The sequence below is a fragment of the Tilletiopsis washingtonensis genome (genome assembly GCF_003144115.1).
Source record: "Tilletiopsis washingtonensis strain MCA 4186 unplaced genomic scaffold FA09scaffold_9, whole genome shotgun sequence".
Classification (NCBI taxonomy): Eukaryota; Fungi; Basidiomycota; class Exobasidiomycetes; order Entylomatales; genus Tilletiopsis; species Tilletiopsis washingtonensis.
In genome coordinates, this window is record NW_020312006.1 from 24,641 (window position 1) to 52,309 (window position 27,669).

At 69.7% G+C, this 27,669-nt stretch overlaps 11 protein-coding genes across 11 annotated transcripts; 4 read left to right on the top strand and 7 right to left on the bottom strand.

The window, feature by feature from the left end:
• Positions 1-104: 104 nt before the first annotated feature.
• FA09DRAFT_338244 (ankyrin) lies at positions 105-1,095 on the top strand (the record flags this gene model as incomplete). Its single annotated transcript, XM_025744081.1, has 4 exons — positions 105-204; positions 258-336; positions 388-547; positions 598-1,095. The coding sequence occupies 4 exons, from the start codon at positions 105-107 to the stop codon at positions 1,093-1,095; spliced, it is 837 nt and encodes a 278-aa protein (XP_025598648.1).
• Positions 994-3,143, bottom strand: FA09DRAFT_329431 (MFS general substrate transporter). Its single transcript, XM_025742179.1, has 9 exons — positions 3,051-3,143; positions 2,970-2,998; positions 2,903-2,918; positions 2,746-2,852; positions 2,470-2,694; positions 1,901-2,417; positions 1,770-1,844; positions 1,699-1,718; positions 994-1,649 (listed from the first exon to the last, which is right to left on the bottom strand). The coding sequence occupies exons 1-9, from the start codon at positions 3,105-3,107 to the stop codon at positions 1,340-1,342; spliced, it is 1,356 nt and encodes a 451-aa protein (XP_025598649.1). The 5' UTR covers positions 3,108-3,143; the 3' UTR covers positions 994-1,339.
• Positions 3,144-3,496: 353 nt separating this feature from the next.
• Positions 3,497-7,854, top strand: FA09DRAFT_329433 (hypothetical protein). The gene is made up of 2 exons (XM_025742180.1): positions 3,497-7,564; positions 7,633-7,854. The coding sequence occupies exons 1-2, from the start codon at positions 3,506-3,508 to the stop codon at positions 7,759-7,761; spliced, it is 4,188 nt and encodes a 1,395-aa protein (XP_025598650.1). The 5' UTR covers positions 3,497-3,505; the 3' UTR covers positions 7,762-7,854.
• On the bottom strand, positions 7,844-8,362 carry FA09DRAFT_286388 (hypothetical protein; the record flags this gene model as incomplete). The annotated part of the gene is made up of 3 exons (XM_025739902.1): positions 7,844-7,891; positions 7,945-8,049; positions 8,102-8,362. Coding segments are annotated over 3 exons (414 nt in total), but the record flags the coding sequence as incomplete, so codon positions are not given.
• FA09DRAFT_329434 (hypothetical protein) lies at positions 8,341-10,860 on the top strand. The gene is made up of 8 exons (XM_025742181.1): positions 8,341-8,765; positions 8,825-8,955; positions 9,180-9,613; positions 9,669-9,794; positions 9,851-9,888; positions 9,943-10,251; positions 10,309-10,672; positions 10,728-10,860. Exons 1-8 carry the CDS (start codon positions 8,400-8,402, stop codon positions 10,772-10,774), a joined length of 1,815 nt encoding a protein of 604 aa, XP_025598652.1. The 5' UTR covers positions 8,341-8,399; the 3' UTR covers positions 10,775-10,860.
• A 133-nt stretch (positions 10,861-10,993) lies between these two features.
• Positions 10,994-13,370, bottom strand: FA09DRAFT_338249 (acyltransferase ChoActase/COT/CPT; the record flags this gene model as incomplete). The annotated part of the gene is made up of 6 exons (XM_025744082.1): positions 10,994-11,213; positions 11,265-12,238; positions 12,293-12,551; positions 12,608-12,667; positions 12,722-13,028; positions 13,085-13,370. 6 exons carry the CDS (start codon positions 13,368-13,370, stop codon positions 10,994-10,996), a joined length of 2,106 nt encoding a protein of 701 aa, XP_025598653.1.
• A 575-nt stretch (positions 13,371-13,945) lies between these two features.
• FA09DRAFT_329435 (hypothetical protein) lies at positions 13,946-14,873 on the top strand. The gene is made up of 2 exons (XM_025742182.1): positions 13,946-14,247; positions 14,426-14,873. Exons 1-2 carry the CDS (start codon positions 13,957-13,959, stop codon positions 14,750-14,752), a joined length of 618 nt encoding a protein of 205 aa, XP_025598654.1. The 5' UTR covers positions 13,946-13,956; the 3' UTR covers positions 14,753-14,873.
• On the bottom strand, positions 14,634-16,887 carry FA09DRAFT_329436 (cytochrome P450). Its single transcript, XM_025742183.1, has 5 exons — positions 16,400-16,887; positions 16,333-16,345; positions 16,195-16,258; positions 15,608-16,135; positions 14,634-15,552 (listed from the first exon to the last, which is right to left on the bottom strand). The coding sequence occupies exons 1-5, from the start codon at positions 16,852-16,854 to the stop codon at positions 14,843-14,845; spliced, it is 1,770 nt and encodes a 589-aa protein (XP_025598655.1). The 5' UTR covers positions 16,855-16,887; the 3' UTR covers positions 14,634-14,842.
• A 4,583-nt stretch (positions 16,888-21,470) lies between these two features.
• Positions 21,471-22,136, bottom strand: FA09DRAFT_297003 (hypothetical protein; the record flags this gene model as incomplete). The annotated part of the gene is made up of 1 exon (XM_025740188.1): positions 21,471-22,136. A coding segment is annotated over one exon (666 nt), but the record flags the coding sequence as incomplete, so codon positions are not given.
• Positions 22,137-22,963: 827 nt separating this feature from the next.
• FA09DRAFT_261164 (hypothetical protein) lies at positions 22,964-25,188 on the bottom strand. Its single transcript, XM_025739741.1, has 4 exons — positions 24,822-25,188; positions 24,313-24,758; positions 23,758-23,879; positions 22,964-23,703 (listed from the first exon to the last, which is right to left on the bottom strand). The coding sequence occupies exons 1-4, from the start codon at positions 25,053-25,055 to the stop codon at positions 23,045-23,047; spliced, it is 1,461 nt and encodes a 486-aa protein (XP_025598657.1). The 5' UTR covers positions 25,056-25,188; the 3' UTR covers positions 22,964-23,044.
• A 625-nt stretch (positions 25,189-25,813) lies between these two features.
• FA09DRAFT_329438 (putative ubiquitin conjugating enzyme E2-16 kDa) lies at positions 25,814-27,384 on the bottom strand. Its single transcript, XM_025742184.1, has 9 exons — positions 27,212-27,384; positions 26,999-27,025; positions 26,869-26,940; positions 26,784-26,807; positions 26,683-26,730; positions 26,489-26,624; positions 26,317-26,346; positions 26,165-26,261; positions 25,814-26,107 (listed from the first exon to the last, which is right to left on the bottom strand). Exons 2-9 carry the CDS (start codon positions 27,020-27,022, stop codon positions 26,095-26,097), a joined length of 444 nt encoding a protein of 147 aa, XP_025598658.1. The 5' UTR covers positions 27,023-27,025; positions 27,212-27,384; the 3' UTR covers positions 25,814-26,094.
• Between the last annotated feature and the right edge of the window lie 285 nt (positions 27,385-27,669).

A 27,669-nucleotide genomic window follows, 5' to 3' on the forward strand; every position in this document is an offset into this window, starting at 1 on the left:
ATGACTCGGCGGGCGTGGGAGCGCGCACGTGACGCCCGCCGCTGCTCCACTTGGCCTCGCTCGCTGCGCTTCTTCTTTCCTGCGTACCACCACCATCGCCCTCCATGCCCGTCGCCGTCCCACCCGCATCGACGTCGCAGGCCAACATCTGGGTCGCCGCCGGCGAGGGCGACCTGGCGCGCGTGCAGGCGCTCGTCGAGGGCGGTGAGTGCCCGCGCACGACTGCCACCGCCAGCCACACCCTCACACCGCCGCAGGCCTCTCGCCGACGGTGGCCGACAGCAACACATACACGCCCGTGCATGCCGCCGCCTCGTACGGCCAGCACGCCGTCCTGTGCGTGGCATGTATGCGCTGCCTTCACACAGCCGCTGACGCGCCCAGCAGCCGCTACCTGCTCAGCCACGCCTCGGCGCCCGCCGACGCTGCCAACGTGCGCGACTCGGACGGCGACACGCCGCTCTTTGTCGTCGAGGACATCCCCTCGGCCATGCTGCTGCTGCAGCTCGGCGCCGACGCCAAGCTGACAAACGAGGCCGGCGAGACGGTGCGTGGTCTCTTGCTTACCCCCTGCCGCAGTACTGACACCCGCAGCAGGCGGCTGAGACGGCCGAGGAGAATGGCCACGAGGACCTGGCGGCGTACCTGCGCAGCCTCACCGGCGAGAAGCCGCTGTACGACCGCAGCGGCGCCGCTGCAGCTGAGGAAGAGGCGGAAGGCGCAGCAGAAGGCGCCTCGGGCCTCTCCGCCGAGGCCGAGGCGGCTGCCGATGCGCGCGCCGACGAGCTCATGGCGCAGGTCGAGGCGCTGCTCGCCGCCGCAGCGCTGCGCACGGGCGGCGGCACCGACGGCGAGGAGCTCGAGCTGACGCAGGACGAGGAGCAGCGGCTGCGCGACCTCGTCGGCGAGAGCGTGCTGCAGCAGATCCGCGAGGGCTGGGTCGGCGCCGAGCAGGCAGAGGCAGACGGTGCAGGCGAGGCGGTGCAGGCGAGTGGTGCGGCAGAAACAGCTGAGGCGGCAAAGGCAGAGGACATGGACGCTGCGTCAAGGAAGCCGGACGGGCCAGAGAGCAGTCGCGTCGCCGACGAGGCATGATCGCGCACTCCGTAGCTTCCGCAACTTCTAGACCCGCACAGCATACCCGCCTGGCTCTAATCGCATTACTCTCGCCTTGGCGACGGCGGTGCATAGCGATACAGGCGCGCCACAAACGTCGTCGTGGCGGCGTTGATGATGGCAAAGACGAAGAAAACGCTGCCGCCGCTGCCGCCGTCGTGGCGCGCGCACCAGCTGCGCAGCGGCAGGAAGAGCGACGCGATGGCCAAGTTCGCCGCCCAGTTCAGCGAGATGCCGAGCGACGCCGCAGCGCTCGCCGCCTGGGAGATGACGTGAGCGATGTACGGCGCATGCAGCAGACAAGACGCACCCGCGGCTCGACGAGCTCAGGCAGGATCAGGAACGGCACGGGCCCCAGCCCGATGCTGAAGCCCGCCACGACGGCCACGAGCGCCACGGCGCTGAGCCACGGCACGGCATAGAGGATGCCGAGGCCGAGCGCCAGGCTGGAGAGCGCCATGCTGCTGCTCGAGCTCAGCAGCAGGCCGCGGCGCCCGAGGCGCGACTCGGAGATGAGGTACATCGGCGGGAAGCTGTGCGGCGTGTCAGTCGGCAGCATGCCACGGCCCGGCCAGGACGCACGTCATGAGAGCGTTGACCACCTGCTGCGAGTGTCAGCACAGGCTGCAGTGACGACGAGGCGGCGCACGCACCGTGATGCCGAGCGCGATGAGCTTTGCGTTGCGTTCGTTCTCGCCGCCGCCGAGCGCGTCCGCCATGATGCTCGACTGTGACACTTGTGTCAGCCGCATCGCCTCGCTTTTCCCTCCCTCCTCTCCCTCACCGAGAAGTACAATACGGCGTTCACTCCGCTCAGCTGCTGCGCGACGAGCGTGCCCATGATGAGCACGACGCCGCGGCGCGTCTCGCGCTCGCGCACGTCCTTGCCGCCGCGCAGCGTGATGTTGAGCAGCGCCGGGATCTCGAGCGGCTCCTCCGCTGGCCACGCTGTGTCGTTACGCGGCTCCGAGGACAGCAGCGCCTCCTCTTCCTCGGCGGCGCCCTCGCTGTGCACGTCGGCGCCGAGGCGCGCGCGCAGCTCGACCCGCTTGTGCGCCGGCGCCTCGGCGGGCGACTCGCACGCCAGACTGGCGCCCAGCAGCTGCAGCAGCTGCACGCCGAGCGAGAAGAGCGGCACGAAGCGCCAGCGCGCAAGGCCGCCGGGCTGCGGCGCGCTGGACTCGGCGGGCGCGCTGCCGAGCGGGCTGACGCCGAGCGCCTGGGCGAGCAGGATGCCGAGCACGATGGAGAGCTGGTTGGCGACGCCGACGGGGCCGCGCAGGGCCGGCGGCGAGATGTCGCTGGCCGCGCGTCTCAGCAAGGAGCCCAGACGCTCGACTGGCGGCGACTCACTTGAGATAGCCCGGCACGACGGCCACGCCAACACCGGCGCCCATGCCCATCAGCGCGCGGCCCGCACCCAGCGCCGCGACGCTCCACGAGAAGGCCTGCAGCGCGGCGCCCGCACTGCCGACGACGGTGGCCGCGAGCAGCGTGGCGCGCTTCGTCAGCCCGAAGCGGGCGCGCAGCGGCGAGAGGAGCAGCGAGGAGACGAAGCCGCCGAGCGTGAAGAGGGCGCTGTGGTGCAGGAGTGAGCAGGCCGTCTGTCGCAGCGGACGATGCACGCACGTGAGGATGCCGAAGCCGGCCTCGGAGAGGGCAAAGCAGGCGGGCAGCCAGCCGTGGGGCGCGGCGCCGCGGCAGGTGAGCACGCGCTGCAGCGGGTTGAGCTCGGACTGCGGCAAGGGTGAGCGTGGCGCCGCCGCTGTGCGTGCATGGGACGCACGATGCCGAAGCCGACGCTGCGAGAAAGGGTCAGCACGCGGCGGGCAGGTGCTCGCGGCGCGGCTCACTTGAACGTCGACAGCACCACCCACGGCACCTGGCGCAGCGTCAGCGCGGGCGCAAGGCGTGCGCAGTCCGGCGGCGCGCACCATGAAGAAGAGCAGCGGCGAGCAGGAGCCTCGCGAGGCGGCGGCGGCGGCGGGCATGGCGCCGGGCTGCGGGAAGAGAGCGTGGTGGACGGGAGCGGACCTGGACGCGCGTGAGATGCGGGGCAGGCGCAGCGGCGCGGCATCGGGCGGCGCGCCGGACAGGAGCGCCGCCGCGACCCAAGACCGCCAGCAGCCGCCGCGTTGGCCACTGCTGCACGGCGCAAAGCACAGCTTGACTGTGCAGGTGCAGGGCCGTCGCTGCATCGACAGCTCGCAAACATCACGCATACATGCTGTCCGGCGGAGTGCCGCGTGCCTTGACAGCGCAGGTGCTCGCGTCATGCGCCGCGGCGCCGTCAGGGGTCCAAGCCATGCGCGCGGCGAGGTGGAGGTGCGCTGCTGCGCCGCGCGTGTCGCTGTCGAGGCTGTCTCTCGACCACCACCATCCTCGCGCCATGCCTGCGCCGCATGCCGCCTCGCCGCCAGCGTCTGGCGAGACGGACATGCGCCGCCTGCACGCTCTGCACGCCGCACAGCAGCGCCGCCCCGCGCCCGCCCTCGCCGCCAGCCTGGGCGCGCTGCTGGGCACGCAGCTGCGCCGCCTCGCGCGCACCGACGCCGCCGTCGCCGAGCTCGCACGCGGGGCGCAGCAGCTGGTGCACGACGCTGGCCTGGTGTGCAGCGCAGCATGCTCCTCCTCTACAGCTCCAGACGCATCTGCAGTAGCGGCGCAGCACCGCCGCCTGCTTGCGCGCTTCGAGGCCGCCTGCGCCGCCGCACCCTCGACCTCCTCTGCCGCATCTTCGCCGCTGCTGCCGCGGGCACTGCGCCGCCTTCTTTCGCGGCCCGAGCACGCTGCCGATGCGCTGCCGCTGCTCCTCGCGCCGCACGCCGTCGGCCAGCTGCTGCGCGTCCTGGCACGCGCTGCCGGTGCTGCCGCAGCCGGCCGTTTCGCCGAGCGCCGTCTGCTGCGCCTCGTCGCCGCGCAGCAGCAAGGCGCACAGAAGGCAGACATCGAGCAGGCCGTACTAGAGCTACTCGATGCGCTGCATGCCCTCGCGCTCAGCGTGCCGAGCCGCGAGGGTGGCAGCGCAGACATGGACATGACGGCCGCGCTCGAGTTGGCCCTGCTCGGCGTGCTGCGCGAGGCGCCACCAGAGCTAGCCGCGCTTGCCAGCAGCCCTCGGCGGCCAACAGGCAGCTCAAACGGCGGCAGCAGACACGTTTCGGCGCCGCTCAGCCCGCGTCCGCCGCAGACAAGGCCTCGGCGCGGCAGCTCGCCGTCGCAGCCGGGCAGCCCGCGCACAGCGGCGGCGCAGTGGCAGGACACGGCGGCCGAGGTGTGGGCAGGCCTGGGCAAGGGCGTCGAAAGCATCGCCTCGCTCACCGGCAGCATGAGCGGCTTCTTCAGCGCCAGCACGGCACCGAAGTCACCCAACGCGCCGACTGCAGTGGACGCAGCACCGTCCGAGAAGAAGCCTACGGGAGCGCCTGCGTCGCTGTCCCTCTCGCGCTTCATCTCGCCTGCAAGCACATCGCTTGCGACTCCGCCGGCGTCGCCAATGGCAAAGCGCACTGTGTCTGGCTCCACGCTCGCAGCGCTGTCCGAGGACTCCGCCGATGCGCACGCCACCTTTGTGGCCCGGCCCGGCGACGCCGTCGAGGCACTGGCTGCTGTTGGCGGCGAGGAGCGCGCTCGCGAGATTCGCGTCAGCGAGATCCTGCCGCCGTCTCAGGCCGCGCCAGACGTCAAGGAGGTGCTGCATGCTCTCGCTGGCAATGGGACCGGAGGCATGCCGCTGATCAAGTGGCTGCTGTGGCGCATGCTGCACGTGCACTTCCCGCCGACTGATGCCACGACGCACCGGCCGCTGCTGCTCCTGCTGCTCGTGCGCTGGTACGCCTTTACGCATCTTCGCCGCTTGATCTGCACACCGCCTCAGCAGTCCGCCACGCCGGCGCCCACGCTGAGTCTGGCGCGCGATGCGGACGACGATCAGACGCCAACGCAGGCGAAGACAGCCCGCTTCTTCGAAGGCACCTGGCTGCAGGGCGGCCGCGAGCTACGCGCGCTCGGCGAGACGCACCGCGCTGTATACGGCGACGTGGTGCGGGCGCTAGGCTTGGGCAACGGCGAGGCGAGCCCGGAGGCGCAGCGACTCGTTGCCACGTTCGCACAGGGCGCAGAGCTAGTGGACGAGCCGGCTCAAGGCGTGTGCGTGCTGCCGATGCAAAGTGCCGAGGCTGCTGAGCTGCTCCTCTTCCTCGAGCCGCTCTTGACTGCATCGCCCGCTCCCCAATCAAACGGCATCGGGCTGCACCTCGGCTCCTCGCCTGTTCCAAACGGCACATCGGATGTAGCGGATGCTCAAGTAAAGCTGCCAAAGCTGCACATCGACACGTCTCCCGATCCTGGTGCTGGCAGCCACGCTGTCACGCACGAGCACGTAGCTGCTGCTGCGCAGGCGCTGCGCGATGTTGGCGAAGAACACGTTGCGGTGCTATATGTGGGAGCTAAAGCGAAGGACAAGATCGTCGTCTCGTGGACTCTGGAGGCGCTCGACGAGCAGCTTTCCGCAGCGAGGGCGCAGGTCGCGATGCAGGCCGCCACGGTGGACAGCGCTGCGCCCTCACAGCCGTCATCTTCTCTCGCAAGCGCAGGCGCCACGTTCCCGCCTTCGGCGGCGGGAGCCACCCTGCCGCAGTCGCACACCAGCAGCAGCATCTCGACGATCGCGCGGGGTGCTTCAGGCGACTCAGGCTGGGGCAGCCCACCGCACACGCCGGACGAGCGGGACGAGTTCCTATTTGAGCCTGCGACGCCTTCTGCTGCTCCTGCAGCACTGCCGATGCCCGTGTCCGCTTCGCTCGAAGCGCGCCGCAGCGGATCCGAGACGGCCTCGCCGCCGACGCGCCGACCGAGCAGGCGATCCGCCAATGCACCAAGCTCGTGGCGTGCTGCCCTGGGCAGCGAGAGCTTCTCCTTGGCGCCGCCGCCGCGCCCGGCGCGGGAGCCAGAATTAGGCGAGGAGCTCTTCGACGAAGTGCGCCGCGGTCTGCTTGGGGTGCTGCGCAAGGGCTACTGTAGCGACGCCTCGCGCTTGCCCTTGCTGGTGCTACGAGATGCTGAGCGCATCGCAACGCAGAGTCATGCGTTTGACGATGCGGCGCTCTTCGCTCGCACCACTGCGCTCCTGCAGCACATCGCTGCCGCATTCCCATCTCTACGCGGCTCAGCGGCATCTGAAGAGGCAACTTTCGCGCCGCTGCTCGACCGGATTGCTGCACCGCTGCGCACTGCAGACGCAGCGGCCGAACAGGCGGTGCAGATCGCCACGCTGCGGCTGCGCGAGGTGGAGCTGCATCGTGTGGCGCTCATGGAGCGTGCCCGCGAGGCGTACGCGACGGCTCACGAGGCGCGCACGCGAGTGTGGTACGCCTCGGAGATTCGCACTGCACCCGCCTTTCGCGACTCGCTCAAGCTGGCGCGATCTCACCTGCACGCTGGCGACGAAGCGCCGCAGGACGAGAGCGGCGAGGACTGGATGCAGCGGCTCGGCGTCTATGACTTTGGCCTTCCACCGCCGCTGCAGGGGTACATGCGCGATCTCGACGGCGCCTTTGGCGTCATTGCCGGCGACGCGGCGGCGTTCTTTGCACATGACCTGTTCGCGCGCGAAGCGAGTCTTGCACTGCCGTATCTGCGAGGAGCAGGACCTGGCGCCGAGGAGCAAGACAAGACTGCGGTGCTGACCTTTGGCGCCTGTCCGCCGAGCCTGCTGCTGCCCGGAGAGATCAAGGCTGCCGCTCGGGTGGCGCTCGACGAGTTCCTGCAGCGCACCCAGCTGCTCGCTACCGGCTTCTTCCTCTCCGAGGCGCTCAGCCATCTGTCGGTCGTCGCCATGACTACCGCCAGCGCTGTGCCGTCGGGCGTCTCGCAGGCGATCCTCGCCGAGCTACGCACGGCCGGAGCGCCCGAGCTGTTGCGCCGCTTCGAGCTGCACCCGGCGCCGCGCGCCAAGATGCGTGCGTTGCTGGTGCTCGAGCGGCTCATCGTCGCGCTCCTCTCGCGCAGCGCCGACGCCGCCGCCACGGGCACTCGCCCTCGCGCCGCCAGCATCGTCTCGCTCGCCAAGGTGCGCCACCGGCGCGCGCAGAGCAACGCGCGCGACTCGCCGCCGTTGAGCGCCGTGTCCAGCACGCGCCCGCTGAGCCTGCGCAGTCCGGCACGCGCCCGGCGCGCCCTCTCGATGTACGACGACGAGGATGACGAGGAGGCGGGCAGCGCGGACTCGCCGCTCGAGGGCAAGGGCATCCACGCGCTGCTCGAGCGCCTGCTCAAGGGCAACGGCGGCACCGAGCCGGCGGCCAGCACGCCCGCCGAGGCAGAGCAGCCGGCGCCGCAGCGGCTGCGCCAGACGTCGGCGCCCACGACGGACGATGTGGTCGGCGTGCTCGAGGGCCTGCTCGCAGACGCGACGTGCCGGCCGCGCGATCTCTTCCTGCACCTCCAGGTACGTCATGGCATTGGCAGCTGCGAGGACAGCGCAGAGCACGAACGCTGACTGCGTGTGCACCGCAGCTCGTGGCGGCTTTCACGCCCGCAGCGCTGCTGTCGTTCCGCGAAGAGGCGTTCTGCTTCTGGAACCTGGGCTGTGCGGCGCTCGCCGTGGCTGCGCCCGCCGAGGAGGGGCATCGCGCCGCTTCTTGAAGCAGCGGTCCGCTGCTGACGCATACCCCTTTGCTGCATCTGTGCACCGGCTTCGCAATGCATGCGCTCACCCAAACGCGGCGAGCAGGTCTGCCAGCTCGTCCATCGTTTGCTTCTTGCCCTCCTCGATCTGCGTGTGCGCGTGAGCGAGGCCGCCGGTGGCCGACCGGGTGCGCCGCTCACCTCGCGGCAGTTCTGCCAGCGCTCGGCAAACTCGTCGAGCCCGATCTCCTCGCACGTGAGGTCTGCGAGCGCCTCGCGCTTGGCCAGCAGCTCGGTCTGGTACATCTGCGCGCGCCCGCCGTGAGCCCTTGCGCGGCCGATGCTGCGCTGCACTCACATCGACGAGGCCGCCGACGTGCTTGAGCGCCTGCTGCGGGTCCTGCCCGACGCTGTGGCCGCGCGCCTCGGCGGTCCATGCGTCGACGTGGTAGACGAGCTCGACGAGGGCGTCGACGGTGCTCTGCAGCGCCGCGAGCGTGTCGCGCAGGGCGCCCAGTGCCGGCTCGGCGGCCTCCTCGCTGGCGGCGCCGCGCAGGTGCGCCACGGCCGGGAAGGAGCGCGCGAGCGTGGCGTGGAAGTCGGCAGCGAGGGCGTCGGCGCGCGACACGAGCGGCAGCAGCGGCGGAGCGCCGGCCATGCTGGGCGTGGCGGTCGGTGTGGTGAGCGGGAGCAAGGCGCGCAGGAGGCGTGGCGCTTGGAGAAGGAGAGCAACACCGCCGCCGCTGCACGAGCCACGCGCCAAGCTCCACGGGCGCATGAAGCCTGCCTTCCCACCACCACGACACCCGCAGAGGCGCAGGCGCAACTTCGACACCCGGCTAGCGCCCGCAGCTGCACGGTCTGCGTGCCTCATCATCGTCAGACCGCGTCGTCAGTCGAGCTGCCGCGATCTCACTACGCCTCGCCGCTGGCCGCAGCTCCAGCAGTGCGCCATGGCACCCCGCACGCCGGCGTCGCGCCGCCCGTCGAGCGCGCCGGCCCTCGAGGCAAAGTCGTCGCTCGTGCGTGGCGGCATCGCTGTGCGCCTTAGCTGCACTGTGCTGACTCCCGACGTGCGCAGACGAGCAAGCTGCTCGAGTCGCTCGTGCACGAGCTCATCGTCGAGTGTGCCAGCGGCGCACACAAGGCACAGCGCCTCAGAGAGGAGGCCGAGACGCTGCACGGCGCCGGGTGCACCGACTGCGGCACGCTGTGAGTGGTGCGAGCGGTGTCTGGTGGGTAGAGGTGGGTGGAGCGCAGAAGTAGGGAGCTGCAGCGTGGCCCTGCACATCATCCATAGCGCCGTGCCTGGTGATGCTCAGTTGGAGCATGTGTGCGGCGCAGGACTGCACAGGTTCAGCCATTCCCCGCGCAGCGCTTCTGGGAGCTAGCCCATGATATCCCTGCTGCGCAGTGCTGACAGACATCTGGCGCAGCTGCCGCGCCTCACACCTCGCCGTGCTCAACGGCGTGCAGCCGCCGGCGCTGAGCGGCAAGGACAGCCTGCTGCCGCCCGAGCCGAGCGCCGCGAGCAGCAGCAGCAGCGCCACGAGCAGCGCACCCAAGGCGCTCGCCGCCTACTCGGACAACCCGCTGCTGGCGTGCGTCGTGTGCGCGCGCGAGGTGTCGGCCAACCGCTACAGCTACCACCTCTCCAAGTGCGTCTTTGGCGCCAGCGGCGCCGGCGGCAGCAAGGGCGCACGCCGCAAGCTCGGCGCCGCCGGCGCGGCGGCCAGCGGCGGCGCCAACGCCGCGGCCGTCAAGCAGGCCAAGAAGATTGCCAGTGCGCTCGAGGCGCGGCGGCGCGCGGGCGGCCTGGGCAGCCGGCGTAACACGCCGCAGCCAAGCGACGAGGAGGAGAGCCGGCGAGGTGAGTGCTGCAGTGACTTGCATGCGGCGGTTTGCTGATGCGACATTCGCGACAGGCACACCAACGCCAGCGCAACGCCCTCTGATTGTGCTCAGCAAGAAGCGCGCTGGAAGCCCTGGCTTCTCCTCCTCGGCGCCGGCGTCCACCACCGGCGCATTCAAGAAGGCCCGCACAAACACACGTGCGTACGCTACTGCTCAAGATCAGGTGCGCTCGACTGACGCATGACGCTTGCAGCACCACCGGCAGCAGAGAGGGACCGAGGCATGGTCCGCGTAAGCGCCGCACTCGGACGCGCACATTGCTACGTGCTCACACTTCGTTTGCAGTCCTCTTCGACGCAGGCCATCTCCCACACAACCGCGCCGCTCCTCGGCTCGCCGCTAAACCCATCACACAAGGCCAGCGCGAGCCTCGACGGCCGAGGGCGCGGCAGAGGACGCGGTCGGCCACGCGGGTCAGGACGTGGCGGTGGGCGCGCAGGCCCGAGTGCGCTGGGTCGTGCGACGCCAGAGACGCAGGAGACGAGGGACAGCGAGGAGGAGGGCGAGCTGCAGGACGATGACGAGGAGGAACGCAGCGTCAGTCCCGTCAAGGCTGCTGCGGACCGCCTGCCGCGCATGCGCACCGAGACGCTGGTGAGTTTAGCATGCACTGTGCCATCAGCGACTGCAGCTGACGCCGCTCGCCGACAGAGCGCGCAGGCGTCGCCTATGCTGTCCGACGCGTCAGTCGACGGCGATGCATCGGAAGACGAGGCAGATCAGGCCACGGCTGCGGCCGCCGCCTCAGATGCCGACGATGATGATGCCGATGACGACGATGAGCCGGACGCGTCGGAAGACGACGACGATGACGATGACGAAGACGAGGAGGGTGCAGCCTCGTCCTCGGGCTCGCCAGCCTCGGGTCACGGCGGCGCGGTGCTGTCAAACTCGGACCGCGAGAGCAGCGCCGAGATCATCCAGCCGATCAGGCGCAAGGGCGGCGCCGGGACGGCAAGCAGCAAGGCCACGCAGGGCATCGTGCGCAGCCGCGGCAGCGACGGCGAGTTCATCGGTGAGTTGCACGGCGGTGCCGTCTGCCGATGCCCCAGCTAACGCTGGTGCCGTAGATGTGGACTCGGCATCCGCGCAGAGCGACGACAACGAGAGCTTCTGAGCTGCGACGGGCGACGCTGCCACCCTCAGCGTTCGTACAACATTGGATTGCATGATCATTTTGGGAGTCAGTGCTGAGTAATAGGCTTCTATGCGCCGCGCGACGAAGTATGAGGGTGTAAGGATAGGGCAAGGGACAGCGGTGCAGGAGCGCAGAGGGGTTTGCTAGGATGCTGGAGACGACATAATGATAGGCCAGGCCGTCGCAGCGAGCTGCTGCTCACAGGCGCTCCTTGGCCGGCGGCTCGCTCGGCGCGCCCTGCTCGCACGCCTTGCGCATCGTGCGCAGCGCGTCGACGAGCGCCGCGGAGAAGTCGGCGAGCGGCGTGCTGCTCCATGGCGCCGAGCGCTTGGCCTCGAGGCCGAACTTGAGCAGCGAGGCGCCGGCGAGGTAGTTGGTGCCGAGGCCCTCCTCGTAGCCGGAGCCGAAGCCGGTGCCGCTGTGTCGGGCGTCAGCGGAGCTGGATGCTGAAGGCCACGACAATACTCACGAGAAGCGGTCGCCGGCGCTCAGGCCGCTGGTGCTCAGCAGCCATGTCTGGCTCTCGGCAAGCAGCTCATCGCCGAGCAGCAGCTGCGCGCCGTTGCGCGCCGCCTCCTCAGGCGCACCGTCCACGGCGGCGTCGTAGACGAGGCGCAGGCCCGTCAGGTGGCGGTCAAAGCCGCGGCCCGTCGACGAGGCGCGCGTGGCGTCGTTGTGCGCCTTTGTGGCCGCCGAGAGCTTGCGGTACACCTCCTCGGCGGGCTTCTTCTCGCGCACGGCCTGCACAAAGTCGTACGCCTCGTTGCTGAAGCTGCGGATCACGTCGGTGCGGCCGTGCTTGAAGCTACGCGTCGAGGCCGTCTCGTACGTGGCCGTCTGCTTGCCCGTGGCCGTGGCAAAGGCGAGCTGCAGCGCCATCTGCAGGTACGCGTCGGGGCTCTGCTTGCCGACCTTCTTGATCCACTCGGCGCCGTACTCGTCGAACCAGAGCATGCCCATGTCCGAGTTGTCGCACAGCTCCTTTGCCGCCTGCTGCGCGCGCGTAATGGATGCCTCGATCTGCTCGTCGGCGTGCCACTCGAGCTTGCGCCACGGCGTCGCCGCGTCGCCGTTGCCGCTGATGTGGCCCGGGAAAGGCTCGTCGGGCTTCGGCGCCGGCTCCGCCAGGGCAAAGTCAATGACGATCGAGGGGATCAGCGCGTCGCACGGCGAGTGCTCGCCGTTGATGCCGCCGCGGCCGTTGGGCTCCATGACGACAGTGAGCGCCTTGTCGAACCAGCGGTTGTGGCCGCCGCGTCCGGCGCCCGAGACGTTGCGCGCGTGGACGTGCACCGACGAGGGCGTGGCGGACGAGAGCGATTGCGGCGAGCTCGTTGGCACGGGGAGCACGTCCGAGTCGAGCGAGAGGCAGAAGAGCGAGTCTTCGAGCGAGCGCACAGCGTCGACGTTCTTTGGCGAGATGGACAGCAGGTGCTCGCGGTCCTGTGCAGGCCGATCAGCGCATGGACCAGCATACATACGCTAGGCCGCGCTCACCTTTGCCCAGCTGTCGCGGTCCTGCGAGCCCAGCACGCCGACGGCCTTGCCGTCGGCCTTCTTGGCGTCCTCGATGATCTGCCAGAGGCCCTTCTCGATGGCCGCGAGCGGCAGCGTCTCGCCGAGCGGCTCGACGAGCACCTCGAGCGCATATACGTTGTTGCGCGCCATGACACTGATGTGCGTGGCGCGCGGCGGGTGCGGCGCGTTCGTGTTCCAGTCGTGCGGCAGGGCAGGAATGCGCGTCACGCCGAAGAGCCTGACAGGAAGGAGTAAGCGCCGCACTAGCAGGTCTTGCACACAGTCTGCACGCACCGCGTGTACTGGTGCATGCAGAAGGCCGACGTGCGCGAGGCGTCGGGCATGATCTCCTCGCTGCGGAGCTCGTCGTCAGCGCAGCTCCTCGCACGCTCTCACACGCGCACTCACCGGTCGAGGCGGCGCTTGAACTCGAGCAGGCGGCTCACGACCCACGTGGCGCGGCGCACGCCCCATTTGGCGTCGCTCCAGTCATTGGCGCCCATGGCCTCGGCGGCGTCGAGGCTGATGCGCCCATCGCCGCGCACCTCAGGCTGCACATCGCCAAACTCAATGGCGCCGGCGGGCGTGCCGCGCTCGGCGCGGAACATGAGCCACCAGTTGGAGTTGACGAGCAGCGGCACGCGCCACTCGTGGTAGGCCTTCTGCAGCCAGAAGCGGTCGTCGAGCCAGTTGGTGGGCGTGGTGCGGTCGACGTCTGTCGGGAGAGGTGAGTCTGTGCTGCCACCGCTGCCCTTACGTGCTGCCACTCACCCTGCAGGCGCGTCTGCAGGCGCTGCGTCAGGCTGCCCGGCGCGAGCGCCTGCTCGATCCACTGCTGGCGCTTCTGCAGCTCGGCCTGCGCACTGCTGCCCATCGGCAGCTCGCCGCGCGCCTCCTTCTGGCGCAGGATGGGCTCGAGGCTGCGCAGGTAGCGCGGCAGCGAGTCCTCGAGCGCGGGCACGGGCAGGCGCGGCAGGCTGTCCTGCCGCGAGAAGGTGCGCGGCGACGCCTGCGCCGCGGCGGTCGCCTGCGTGCGGAAGGGCGTGAGGGCGAACATGGCGCGCGGCAGGCGAGGGGTGCGGTGACTGGAGCTGCCGCTGGCAAAAGGCGCGGCGGGCGCACAGGCGAGGTGCTGGCGCCTGCTGCTGCTTGTGCGGCTGCTGGTGCTCGCGCTGCGGCTGCTGCTGGCGACGCTGGAGGATACGCTGCTGCTGGTGCTGGGACGGAGCGAGCGGGCGGCGGCGACGAGCATGAAGGCGGCGCGGGGAGATGGGCCGCAGCAGAGGCGGCGCGCGGAGCGAGAGAGGGGCGCAGCTGGGCCGGCCTGGGCTTGAGTGGTGGTGGTGCGGTGACAAGATGTGGCAGATGCAGGGATGGCGGTGGGCGAGCAGCAAGCGAGCGGATGCGGCGAGGCGAGGCAACGGCAGCGGGCGCGTTGATCGGCGCTGCCCCTGGCTGCTGCGGGGAAGCATCGCGCGCCGCGCGCCTCTCGCAGCCGCACCGCCCACCGGCCAGGCGCGCTCGCCCGGCCCGGCCGGTGCGGCGTGAATACCGCTGCTGCCGGCGCACGTGATGTGCCGCCCGGCGCTGCTCCCACGCATGCCAACCTCGCTGCTTCCCTTCACTCCACCTCCTCGTCGGCCATGGAGACGCGCACCTCGCCCTTCCTGCCGGCGCTGCAGCTCAGCGTCGCCCTCTTCGCCACCGCGCCCGACGCGGCAGCAGCGCTGCACGCGGCGCTGCTCGGCGCGGCAAAGGCGGCGCCCGAGGCGCAGGCGCGCATGCGCTACGCCTGCCTCGACGCAAGCACGCTCGTCTCGCGCGCCCACATCGACGTCGCGCTCGACGCCGCCGCACTGGCGCTGGCGCACGGCACACAGCGCTGCCACACGCGCGAGGCAGAGGTCGTGTTCCGCATCGCCGCCGGCAACAATGTGAGTGCGGCTGAGGGGCAGGCACGGCGGAGCGGGAGAGCGAGGTGGAGAGCACGGAGTGGACCGCCGTGTGCGGCCAGCGCGTGCCGCGAGCTGGCCGGGCGAGGCAGCCGGCACGCAGCGCATCTCGCCACGAGCGTATCACCCGCTATCGTTCATGCTGACTCGCTGCCGCCAGATCGGCGACGCTCTGCGCACCTTTGGCCTCTCGCCGACGTCGACGCACGTGCTGCTCGTGCACCTCGGGCCCGCGCCCGCGGACGGCGGGCGCAGCGCCGACGCCCAGCTGGCACACATGCAGGCGCTGCTGCCCGGCGCCGAGCTGCTGCCGCTCGAGCAGCTGGGCGCGCCGCACATCGTCGACTGGGCACGCGTGCGCAAGGCGTACAAGCTGCGCGACCTCGGCGCGGGCAGCGACACGAACGACGCGGCGCTGCAGCGGCGGATACGGGCGCGCGAGATCGATTGCGTCGTCGGCGCCGTGGCGTGCAAGGCCGTCATGTGATACAGCAGCGGGACGGGGATAATTAGAGACGTGTCACAGTAGATAGAGGAAGGGCAGGAGGGAGGTCCAGGCAGGCAGCACACTGCGCGCTCAGGCGCGCGGCTTGAAGGAGACGTGGTACACAAACGCCGGGTCGATGGGGTGCGTCAGGCTGTCGGCGTACACGGGCGGCTTGGCGCGCAGCTTCTCGTGGTCGTAGACGACGTCGAAGCTGCGCAGGATCTGCGCCGTGACGGCGGCGCCCTCGTACGTCGCCAGCGTCTGCCCGAGGCAGAGGCGCGGGCCGGCGTTGAATGAGTGGAAGATGAAGGGGCTGAACGTCTTGATGCTCTGCCGCCCGTCCTTCTCCTCGAGGAAGCGCTCCGGCTTGAACTCGCAGCAGTCGGCGCCCCAGAGCTCGGGCAGGCGCGCCATGGCGTAGTCGGCCCACACGACGCTCTCGCCCTTCTTGACGATGACGTCGGGCAGGCGCTGCTTCTGCTCGGGCAGCGCCGCCAGCAGCTCCGCCGAGCCGGGCCCGTACGGCCGGATCACGTCGTCGGCGACGACCTGCTTGACATTCTTGGGCACGGCCGGGTGCAGGCGCGACGCCTCGTAGAACGTGGCGTGCGTGTAGGGCATCTGCTTGAGGTCGTCGTAGTTCATCGGCCGCGCGTCGTCGCCGGCGCCCAGCACCTCGTCGGCCTCGGCGCGCAGCTTCGCCACGACGTCGGGCTTCGTCGCCAGCTCCCAGAAGAGCCACGCCAGCGTCTGCGCCGTCGTGTCGCGTCCAGCGATGATGAAGTTGAGCACGACGGGGACTGTGCGGGCGCGTCAGCAAGCGCCTCACGCGCGCCTGTTCGCCACACCACTCACGCAGCTCCTCGCGCGACAGGCCCTGCTGGATGAAGAGCTCGAGCAGGTCCTTGCCGCCCTTCTCGGCGCCGCCGGCCGTGCCCTTCTCGCGCGCCTCGATGCGCTTGTCGATGGTGGCGTAGCAGAAGCGCTTCAGGCGGCGGATGCTGTCGCGCATCTTGCGGCCCTGCGCGTTCCACGGCAGGTACTCGAGCACGCCCTTGAGCGGGTCGACGAAGCGGTTGTCCATGATGCTCTGCGTCGAGTCGAACGCGACGGCGAACTCGACGCTCTTCTCGAGCGCCGCCGGGTCCGTGGGCAGGCAGTCGATGTCCGCCGAGAAGGCCATCGTGGTGAACGTGTCGAGCGTGAAGCGGAAGAAGAGGTCCTGCAGCTCGACGCGGCGGCCGCTCGACGCCAGCGCGCCAAGCAGCTTGTCGAGCTTGCCGAGGTCGTGGTGCACCGTCGTCTGGATGTGCGAGTTGAAGTTGGCGACGCTGAAGATGTGGCTGGCCATCTTGCGCTGGCGCTTCCACACGTCGCCGTCGGCTGGCGGCAAACGCGGCGTCAGCGGTGCGGGCTACGGGACAGCGCGCGGCGAGACGCACCGACAAAGATGCCGTGCAGGCCGAGCACGTCGCCCATGGCGTTGCGGAAGAGCGAGCCCTTGACCTGTGTGCCGCGTCAGCACTGGCCACCTCAGCGCACAGCCCTGCGAGCGCGCCACACATGCCCTGCCCACTCACGTAGTTCTCAAAGCTGGAGCGCCCCGCGTCAGCATCACTGCCGCAGCTCCTGCCTGACGCAACTCACTTGGTCTTCTGCACGTGCGCAATGTACAGCGGGTGGTTGAGCACGGTGATGCGGCCGCCGAGCGCGGGGAACGTGGCGGTGAGCGGGAAGTTGCCCTGCCCGTCGGCGCGGTCGAGCTCGTTGCGCTGCTCGCGCAGGATGGCGTCGAGCAGCTTGTCCTTGCCCGTGCTGCAGCGCAGGATCCACAGCGTGTTGCCGATGAGTGGCAGCGCGCCGGCAATTGTCGGCACGCTCTTGCGCGCGTGCGTAAAGACGAGGCGCTTGGGGTACGCGAGCGCCAGCAGCACGAGCACGACGAAGAGGCCGTCGAGCGAGAACATGGCCCAGTCCTTCCAGTCGAGGCGCAGCGACTCGAGCAGCGAGACGCGGTGCACGTCGCTGCGGAACATGCCGGGCACGGGCGGATGTGCCGCGGGCATCTGGCCCTTGAAGCCGAGGGGGCACTGGCCGGACATGGTGTGGTGGTGGAGGTGAGGAGTGAGGATGCGGGGCGGCGGTGCTGCGCGACTTTTCTCGGTGCGCCGAGCTTTTGATAGGCGCGCCCCGCATCGGAAGCCATGCCGTGCGGGCAGAGGGCTCGCAGCACCGCACACAGCACCACAGCACAGCTCAGCAGCACGTCTCCCTCCTTGCCTTGCAGCAGCTCAGCAGCGCTTCCGCCAGCGCACGGCGCATGCGCGATTTGCAAGCAAGCGCCGGCGGCCGTGCGCATCTGACGCTGCGAGCCCCGCACCGCAGCAGCTTTCTTTTCTCTCGGCGCTCCTTTGCCGCACCGCTCGGCGAGTTCACAAGAGGCAGCTGGCCGAGAAAGTAGTGCCTCGAGAGCGCCGCTTGGCAGCACGGGCGCCGTGCCGCTCCGTGCTCTCACACATCAGCAGCGGGCATCTCGGCGGCGGCCAAGGCAGCTCGCGCTTGTGCCGTCCTCGGCCTCGGGCATGCGCGCTCTCGCGGCGCCATGACGCTTCCGCTCATGCGTCTGCCGGCTCTGCAGCGGTGCGCGGGCGGCCAGCAGCGGAACCGGCACACAGCACCGTCAGAGCGCAGCACAGGCATGACAGCTCGGATGGAGGAGCGCGTCCGCCTCGCCTTCTCGAGCTCCCTCTCACAGCCGTGCAACGATCTCGCCTCTGCCGCAGCTGCTCATCATGATCCAGCCGCCTGTGAGGGCAGCATCGAGTCTGCATGCTGAGAGGAGAGTGGCAGGGCGCTTCTTGCTGCGCGCCGTTTCACAGCTGGGCGCAGGCGTGGGGCCGGCATGCATGCGGCTGCTCCGCCGAGTCCCGCCTCCCGACGCCTGAGAGCTCTGCTTGCCCCCCTTGCTCCATCCCTCCCCTGCGGCTGCACGCTGCACGCTGAATGCCAAGGCTGTCTCATCCTGCATGCTGAATGCTGAGATGCATGACATGCAGCAGCCATGCGTGACAGATGCGCCGCTGATGGCGCTTGCCCGAGATCGCGGACGGCGCCGGCGACCCGCTGTGCAGCTGGCGCGCGTCGCTGCCCTCGCATCACTGCCGTCTGCTTCGCGCTTGCTCCCCACAGCGCAGAGCATGCGGGCAGTCGCATGGTGTGCACCAGTCTACCTCTCGCACACTTCAGCCCCTCAAAGGAGATAGGCATGCTCGAGCACAGTGCCGCTGCTGGCCGCTGGCGAGGCTGAAGAAGGCGGGTCCGGGACGGGGCGGCGTCGTCTCGTGCGAGAGCCGCGCCGCGCCAGAATTTTGGACCAGCAGACGTCCGTCGATGGCGAGCACGCTGCTTTCCGCCACGTCCACCAAGCCCTCAACGTCGTTCAGCTGCGCATCCACCGCTCTAAGCTAGCTGTTCTCACAAGCCACCGCAAGCACTACTGCTCTCCGCCCAGTCGAGACTTCGCAGCACCATGGCGCGCATCGGGGCGCCGCGCGCCCTCTCGCGCAGCAAGGGCGCCGCCGCTGCATCCGCAAGCCCGTCGTCCAGCGCACCGGCACCGGCCAAGCGGCGCAGCGGCGGCGTCGCGCAGAAGCCAGGCATCAAGGCACAGGCAGCGGCGGCGAGCAAGCGCCGCCAGGGCGCAGCTGCTGCCCCCACAAGCGCGTGGCAGCAGGGCGTGACGCGCAGCCGCGACGAGCGCCGCCGCACGGCGCTCGACGGCGGCGCCGGCGTGGCGCCCGAGCTGCTCAGGGGCGCAGAGACGAAGCGGCCAGTGAGTGCGAGTGAACTGGCGATGACAAGCGAAGTGGTGGAGAAGATGGGCTGCGTGTGCGAGCTGGAGCGCAGGCGGACGGGTATGGTGCCGCATGCTGGCGCTCTGAAAAGACAGCCGCTCCTCGTCCCGCTCGACTCGTAAACGCCTCAGTCGCAGCAATGCGCAGCTCGTTCTTGCGCTTCGCTTTTTGCTGACACCGCCTTGCTCCCTTGCGCAGCGGCCAGCACCGCGGCCACCAACGCGCACGCAGGCCACGTCCGAGCTCGGCGCCGCCCTCGCCGCCCTCGACGTCGGGCCGCGCAAGTAAGGGTCCTCTCCGTCACGCGCACTTTCGTTCGACTTTGGTACAATGGGAATATTGCAGACCGCGCAGCGCACAGGGCAGACGAGGAGAAAGTGGTGATACAGGTGGAGAGAGATAGAGAGAGTGCGGGCACTGCGCGGCGCCAGTCTAGATGGAGATGGAGCAGGGCGCCGCTCGTGGCCGCGGGCTCAGCGGTACTTGTCGCTCCAGCGCGCGCCGGGCGACGAGGGGCGCGGCAGCTGCTGCTGCTGCGGGTGATGCTGCTGCTGCTGCTGTTGCTGCACTTGCTGCTGGTACTGCTGGTGCTGCTGCGCCTGCTGGCCGTGCTGGCTGTGCTGGCTGTGCTGACTGTGCTGGTGCGGCTGCACGGGCTGCGGCGGCATGCGCTGGTATCCGGCATACGACGAATGCGCCGAGGGCGGCGGCGAGCGGCGCGAGGGCATCGGCAGCTGCGGCGCAGAAGTGGCGGTGGCCGACGTTGGCGCAGACTGCGAGCTGCCGGGGCGCGACAGCGGCGAGCGCTGCGGCGGCTGCTGCTGTTGCTGCTGCGCGCTGTTCGCCACCAGCGGCGACGGCGGCTTGGGCATGCTGCCGAAGCCGAAGCGCATCGGGCCGGGCGATGGCAGATAGGCAGACGACGGGCGCGCACTGCTGCCGCTGTGGCTGCTATTCACGCCAGGCGAGGGCAGTGGCGAGACGGCACCCGAGCGAGAGGACTGGCCGTACGGCGACGAAGAGGCTGAGGCGCCGTCGATGGTGACACGCGGATGCATCGACGGACTCGCGCTGGGCTGGTGCCACGCGCCGGTGCGCGATGTTGTACCGGGACTCTGGCTGTGCAGCACGGGCGGCGCAGGCTGCTGCGGCGCCCGCTGCTGCTGCGAGGTGGCCGAGGCGCCCCAGTTGCTGGTGCGCGACTCGCTAGCGACCGACGAGGCGCGCTCGTACATCGCGCCGGGAGTCGAGTACGCCTGGCGCACGCCAGCCACGCCGCCCACGCGCTCGTCGCCGCGGACGTGCGCAGGCATGCCGCCGGGCGAGTAGGCAGTCAAGCGCGGCGCCGGTGCGTTGTACGCTGAAGGCGGCGGCGGCATGGCGCTGCGCGGCGCAGCCGGGCCGACCGAGGCAGAGCGGCCGAAGTAGTCGTGCGTGTGCTCGGGCCGGCGGCCGAGGTGCGAGACGTGCTGCTGCGGCGTCGGCGGCGTCGCCTGCTGCGAGTGCGCGCCGGGCGTGAGGTAGCCCTGGTGGGTGCTGCTGTGCATAGCCGTCTCGTGTCCGCTCGCCGTCGCCGGCCGAGACATGGTGCGCACGCGGCCGCCAGCAGAGGATCTTGGCCGAGCGTCCTCGTCGTCCGTGTCATCGCCGGCGTCGTGGCCACTCGCAGACCGCTGCGGACCGTCGCGCCCGCCGAACCAATCCGGCACGGCGGACGGCGCCCGCTTGGCCGCCGGCGCAGGTGCAGGAGTGTCGTCGTTGAGCAGGCTGTTGATGCGAAGACCACGCGGCCCGCTGTCGTCGGCGGCCGAGTCGAGCGACATGCCGCCCGGGCCGGCAAAGTAGCCCGTGCGCGGCCCCTCGGCCTCGGCGGCAGCCTTGCGTCGCAGCGCCAGCGTCTGTGCGGCCTTCTCGCGCTCCTCGAGCGGCAGTTCCGAGTTCTGGTCCGCCAGCGCCGCTGCCTCAGCAAAGTCGACGTCCACGGCGTTGCGCGAGAAGTAGTTGCGTGCCTGCGCCGCCGACTTGCTCGTCAGACTCGCCGCGACGTTCTCCCAGTCCTTGCCGACGACGGAGAGCGCGCGCAGGAACTCGTTGCGCTCTGCGATCGACCAGTACGACGAGGTCACGGCGCGTGGACGCTTCGGGTCGTCGGGCATGCCCTCCGTCGGCGTGCCGGGTATGCTTGACGGCGAGCCCTTGGCGGGCTTGCGAGCCTTCTTCATGCCCTTTTCGAGTGCCGCAGCCGCGGCAGCAGCAGCTCCGCTGCCCGGTCCGCCAAAGGCGTCGCCCGAGGCCATCTCGCTGTCCATCGGCGTGGCAAGCGGAGTGACGGCGCCCGACGCATCGGCAGAGCTGGCCTCGTCCTTGGCGGATGCAAGCGCTGCAGAGCCCACTGCCGCTGCCGTGCTCTTGCCCTTCTTCTCGCCCTTGGCTCGCTTAGCGCCCTTGCCACTGGCCGCGCGCGGCCGCCGCTCCTCTGCCGGTCCAGGGCTGTCGTCGTCGGCGCGCCGCTTGCGCGAGTTCGGACTGCCGGCTCCCGCGCCCTCTTCCTCTTCCGCAATGGCCTGGATGCGCGACTCCGCCGAGCCGGTCAGCATGCGTGCGCGCCCGGCCGTCTTTGCGCTGCGCGGCGCGCTGTCGACCGAGTCAGGCGTCTCATCGTCGTCGCCGCCGTCGCCCTTCTTGAGGTCGGCCATGAGCGCGCTGCCCTTGGCCTTCTTCGGCTTGACGCGGCCGCTCGACTTGCGCTTCCGCTCGCGGTTCCGCGCCGCCGTCATGGCCTTGTAGTCGTGGCCCGGCAGCTTCTTCGTGAGGTAGTAGTAGCGCACGCACTGCGCGGCCGTCTTGTCCGGCAGCGAGGCGGCAATCTTGCCGAATTGCTTCGGAAAGAGCGTGTAGCGGCGGTCGAAGATGGCCTTCTCCTCCTCGGACCAGACGTCGGGGTCGAACTCGGACAGGTAGAAGGCGACGGGATCGCGCACGAAGCCGTTGTCGTCGTCGTAGTCCGAGAACATCAGCTCGTCGGCGTCAGGGTTGATGAGCTGGTCAGGCGCCGTGGCCGTCGTGCGCGCGGCGCGCACGTTCGGGTCCTGCATGTCGGCGGTCTCGAGCGACGCCAGGATCTCGAGGAACTCTGCCTCGGATCGCACCGCGTCGCCGAAGCCCGCAAAGCCGGCCGGGTTGCTGCGCCGATTCGCACGGCCCATGCCCATGGACGCCAGCAGACCGCCCGTGTTGTCGTCGACTGGCTGCGCTGTGACCGGCGTGCTGACGCCGCCGCTCTGCACTGCGGGCCGGCGGTTCTCGCGCAGCTCGGCAATGCGGTCAAGACGTGCGCAATGACTCTGCCACTCGTCGTCGAGGGAGCGGTACTGCGTGCGCAGCGTCTCGACTTTGGCATGCAGGCGTTTCTTGCGCGCCACCTCACGCTCCATCAGGCGCGGTCGGAGACGCTCCGATGCCTCGTCGAACTCCTCGAGCCAGAGCTTGTCGTCCAGCGTGCCGGGCGGGCCGAAGATCGCAGAGTGCATGACGCTCAGCGTCGTCTGCGCCGCGAGTGTCTTGTTCTCGCGCAGCGTGCGGACGACGACTGACTCGTCCGGCTTCATCTCGCGGAACAGCCGCAAACGCGTCTCCTGAGCGACCTCATCGCGGTCTCGTTGCGTACGCGGCGTCATGAGCGGCCGGCTGGCAGCATCTAGCGGCGAAGATGAGGCGTGGCTGCCCTCGAGGTCGAGACGAAGATGCGGCGGGCCTTCGGCGCCCTCCTTCTCTTCCGCCTCGGCAGAGCCAGACGCCATTTCCTCGTCTTGAGACGTCGTGGGCGCGAGTGGAACTGGCGGTGGCGGCATGTCGCTTGAGGCCTTTGCGTCGACAGTGGAGGTCTCCGGCTCACGAACAGGCGCGCTGTCTTGAGCGGCAGCAATCTGCGAGACCAGCGAGACGCGAGGCGGCGGCATGGGCGCAGTCGTCTCAAGACCTGCGACGGGCGCATCGTGGGTCCCGTTGGCCGTGGCGGCGAGCGGCATCGGAGCCGAGACGGGCTCGCTGGTCACCAGGCCTGCGTCAGGCTCTACGACGGCCTCTGCGACGGCATCCTCAATTTCCATCTTGACTGCTGCCACAGCGGCGGCCACCGAGGCCGGTGCGGACACCTCGGTTGCTTGCTGCATCTCAGCGTCCGCTGCCGCCGCGGGCTGTGCTGCTGGGCTTGGTACCTGGATGACTGCCTCCGCATCGAGAGCAGGCTTCGCCTCGATGGAAGCAGAAGCAGCATCGACAGCCGACAGCGCTTCTGTGGGTCGCGCAGCCGGCGCTTCGCTCATGACCACGTCTGCAGTGGCGGACGTTGGCGCCGGCGCCTGCTCGCTCTGCACCTCCGCGACGGCTGCAGGCCCTTCGTCTAGCGCAGTCAGCTTTTCGGACGGATCTGCGAGCATCATAGGAGGCCGTGGCGGGGCATCGATGACGCGCGGTTGCTGCGCGGACGGCTGAGCTGCGCTTTCGGACGTCGCTGACGCCGCAGCAGGCGGCGGCGAGGGCGCTTTTGGCTTAGCAGTCGTAGAAGCGGCGGGTGGCGATGGACGCGGAGGCGTCTTGGAGCGCGGCGGCGTCCGCGAACGCGGAGGCGTCTTTGGCCGTGCAATGGGCGCCTCTGCAGCGCTGGTCGGCGTGCGCTCAGCCTCTTCTTGCTTGACGCTGATTGCCGCAGGCGCCTGCGCTGAAGCCGCGGCCGAGCCATTGACTGCCGAAGCGGAGCGCTCGCGCTGCACACTTCTTGCGCGCTCCTCGGCTCCCTCTGAGCCGTGCCGCGGCCGCCGGTTGCCATAGCCCGAGTCGCGTACGGTCGGCTCGAACGACCAGCTCGAGCCCGGACGTGATGGCAGCGCCGCAGCTGCCGGCACCACCGAGGCATGGCGCCGCGGCGAGCGATCCCGCGAGAACGAGCGACGTCGTGGCGCGCCCATGCTTGTCTCGGGACTGCGCCGCAGCAGCGATTGCCGCGAGTCGCGCCACTCCTCGTGCGAGTTGGAGTGCACAAAGGCGGGTCTTGCTTCGCCAAACTGCTCGTCGGCTCCGATGCTTGGCGAGTGAAGGCTGAAGAGAGGGTCAGCGATGCGCATGTGCACGAACGGGCGTCCGTCAACTCGCGAGCCATTGCTTCGCCGATGCATATCGCCCATCGATGCGCCGCTGTCTTCTCGCGCTCTGCGCGCCTCGGCATCCCAGTCGCGCGACTGACGTCTAGGCGGCGCCTCGCGCGCATTGCCGCTCTGCCAGCGTCCGCGCCACGGCGAGGCCGCAGGCGGAGCAGAAGAGGCAGCCGCGGCGGGCGTGGCTTGAGCACCAGTGCCCCAGGCGCGCATGACAGGCCCACCACCAATCGCAGCCGGTGGCACTGCGTTGACGCCGGAGAGCGGCGCGTTTGCCGACGTTGGCGAGGTCAATGCTGGCCGCTCGGCCGGTCCAGGCACCCAACGTTCCCGCACGCGCTCGCGCTCGTCGATCGCCGATGCTGGGGAGCGCGACTCGCGGTCCCACGCGCTGCGGCTCCGGTCCCAGTCTTCGGCGCCGCCAAGGCTGGCGGTCCGGATGGAGGGCCCACCGCGATGCGTCGAGGGCCCGGCTGCAGGAGCAGCGGCGCCCGGCCGATACGTGTCGGCGATGCGGCCCACGCGCGGTCTGGCAGGCAGAGCGGCGCCGGACATGGACTGGTAGCGCTCGCGAGGCATGTCGAGGCGCTGGTTGCCGGGAGCGGGCACGTAGTGCGACTCTCCGCCGCGGCTCCACGAGTCGTGTCCCGCGCGTTCGGGATGGGAGAAGCGCGGCGAGCCAGAGTGCGGCAGCGCACGCGCACTGCTCGTGCTTGGCTCGTCGTCCTCGTCGATGGCGCCCTCCTCCTCGCTCGTCATGCTCTTCGATGGACTGGCGCGCTTGTCAGGACTGCGGCGCCGCGGCGGGAACAGGTTCGGGCCGGGCGACGGCGGCCGGCCAGACGCTGAGGGCGTGCGGCCGTTCGTCGGCAGCAGGAGCGACGTCTGCGGCACGCGCGGCTCGCTCGGGCTGGTCGAGTGCTTGCGCGTCTGCGCCGGGCTGAGGCTGCGTGCTTGTGGGCCGCCTCGGCCGCGGGCTGCGTCGCGGTTGATGCTCATCTGGAGGTGACACATGCTGGTCAGAAGCAGCACACATGCACGTCGGCGCCCGAGCTGACTCACTCCTGAAGCGCGGCTGCCCTCGCCCGCAGCGCCATCGTCGACAGGCGCAGGCGATGCGCTCTTGGCCCGCGCACTGACGTTGGCCGGACGTGGCGGCGTGCGAGCCTTGGATGGCAGTGGTGGCGTATTGGGCCGTGGTCGCGACGGCTGCCCCTCCGCCATCGTGGCGGCTGCGCGTCCATCGGCGGCAGTCCCTTCGCTGCGCGGCGGCGTTGGCAGAGGAGCGGCGCTCATGCGAGCCCAGCGGCCCGATGCCAGCGCAGAAGCCCGTCGCTAGGGCGCGCGCTTGCCTGGCGCAGCGCAGCGCTCAGCTGCAGCGCGGATCTGTGTCTCGGCAGCGCAGCGAAGGTGTGCGCAGTCGTGCCGGGTGCGCGGTGCCGAGCTGATCGAGAAGAGGCGAATCGCTGAAAGAGGTCGCTGGTGCACGGGGGCCCGCGGCGTCGCGACGGCGCGAGCGGACGCGCTGCAAGTCGGAAGGAAGAAAGGAACGAAGGGTGCGAATGTACACAAGGCGAGAGCGGGCTGCGGCGGCGACGAATGGAAAGGGTGACGGGGCGGGTGGGGACGAGACGTGGAGATCGCGGAGCAGGCGATGGGGCGGCCGTAGGCGGCGTGCGACCAGCGAGAGAGACGGCGGCGCGCGCGCAGCCGAAAATCGAGCTTGTGCGTTTCGAGCCGCGCGGCGCCCTGCTCGCACACGGCAGCCGCCACGCCCACGCTCGCCCTGCTCCCTGCTTTGGAAGCGCGAAGCATGAGCCATGACCGGAGGCCAGCTCAAGAAGCTGGTCCAGTCGCACGGCTGCGAATCTCCGCGGACCCAGCGCGGCAAACGGTCGACCGACGCAAAATGTCGCTGCCGGGTCACGCGAGCAAGACAGCCAGCACTAAGACTTCTCCTGGCTGCCAAAAGTGTGGACCACCGTCCTCAGGCACTGCGTCCTCATCACACAGCAGCGCACAGCGGATTCATCGACTTTCATGTGTGTAGCGGCGCGTCGCAGGGTGGGTGCGAGGTGAGCCCGGGAACGGTCGTGTTGAGGAGGCAAGGTGGTAGGGTAAGACGGCGTGTGGAGGTGTGGAGGGGGGATCGAGAGGACGAACGACCAAGTACGAGAAGGGTGGACCACCACGGCGAGGCGGACTAGTTCTACATTGCGGACGGGAAGCGCACGCGAGGAGCAGCGGGGCACTCCAAGCGCCCACTCCGGGACCGGACGGCGGCGACGTGACATCGTGAGAGCGCGAGACGTGACGTTGGGCGAGCTGATGCGCTTTACATGGCGTATCTGCGGAGCAGAGGTCAGTCGCTGGGCTTGCATCGCGCGCGGCGCCGCACTGCTCACTTTCTCGTCCACTCGCGTGCTGTGCTCTCGTAGCGCGGGCGGTCGGTCTTGTACAGGTTCGCAATCTCCGGCACCAGCGGGTCGTCGGGGTTCGGGTCTGTGCAGCAGTGTAAGCAGCCGAAGGATGCAGACGAGACGCAGCGTGGACGTACCCGTCAGCATCGAGCAGATGGAGAGCAGCACTGTAAGAGAAGTGGCGTGAGCACGATGCTCGCAAGGAAAAGGCGGGAGGGAGGTCAAGCAACGAGCCACGATGAGCATCGCAAAGGGCTAGCCTCCTTTATACCACTCGCACGGCCCACCGCCACAGCCTGTCGCACGCACCCTTGGAGATGGTCAGCGCCGGGCTCCACTGGTCACGCAGGATGTCGAGGCAGATCGAGCCGTTGGAGTTGATGTTCGGGTGGTAGATCTTGGTGGAGAAGGACACCTTCGGCGGCTTGAACGGGTAGTCGGTCGGCTGTGCAAGGGCAGGGCGTGAGCAACGAATGGCACGACACGGCGGCGCAAGGACGCACGAAGGTGATGCTCATGAAGAAGACGCCACCCGAGTACGGCGAGTCGCCCTGTATTCATGCGTCAGCCGGGACGTTAAGGCAGCAGCGCGAGTGCGACGCACAGGCCCCATGATCGTCGCCTGCCACTGAAGAGGAGAAGCAGTGTGAGTTTGAGCTCGAGCGCCACGCCTGCTGACGGCCACGCACCTGGAACATGTTGTCGCCAGTGGGGCCGGCGCTGCACGACGAAGGCGGGTCACGGCCGAGGTCGAGCAGCTCCTGCAGATGACAAGTTGGTGAGCGAGGCACGCAAGGCGTACGGCATTGCAGCACGCACCTTGTTGATCCGCTTGAGGGCCATGGTCTGCACAGGAGGCGGTGCGGCGTCAGCATGTGTGAGATGGTCGCCGGGGAGGTGCACAGCGCGCCACCACGGCCAGGCGCTCTGCCACTGCGCATGCCGCAGCGACACGGCCGCAGCACAACGACAGTCATGGCACCATCTTTCTTCGCCACAAGCATGGCAGGCCGCTCAACAGCTCATACGCACGGGCTAGCGGGGTCGCGGACGAGCGACGAGACGTGCAGGTGTGGGCTCGCAGGCGGCGGAGAGGGCGGTGCAGCGGCGCGCAGGCGCAGTGCACGGCGAGGCAAGGCGTGGCGAGACGCGGAGCAAGTAGCGGTGTGAGCGCGGCGAGGACGCGGCGAGGGGCGAGGGTGATGGAGGTGCGGCGGAGAGAGTGGAGCGAGCGGCGGTGGGCTGCCATCGCTGGCTGGCCTCAGCGCCGCCGCGCCGAGCCTCGGCAGCGCCAGCGAGGGTGCGGCGAGGCAGCGCAGGCCGGCAGCGGAGACAAGGCCGCGGCGCGTGGCGACTCTCGGCGGCGGCGCTGCCTTCCTGTGCCTGATTACACCTCCGCGCAAGGCAAGCAGTAATGTGTGACTACAAAGCGGTGCCTGGCCGCGCCGCCCAGTTGTATTCGCAGCTCAGAGCAACATCAGCCTTCGACG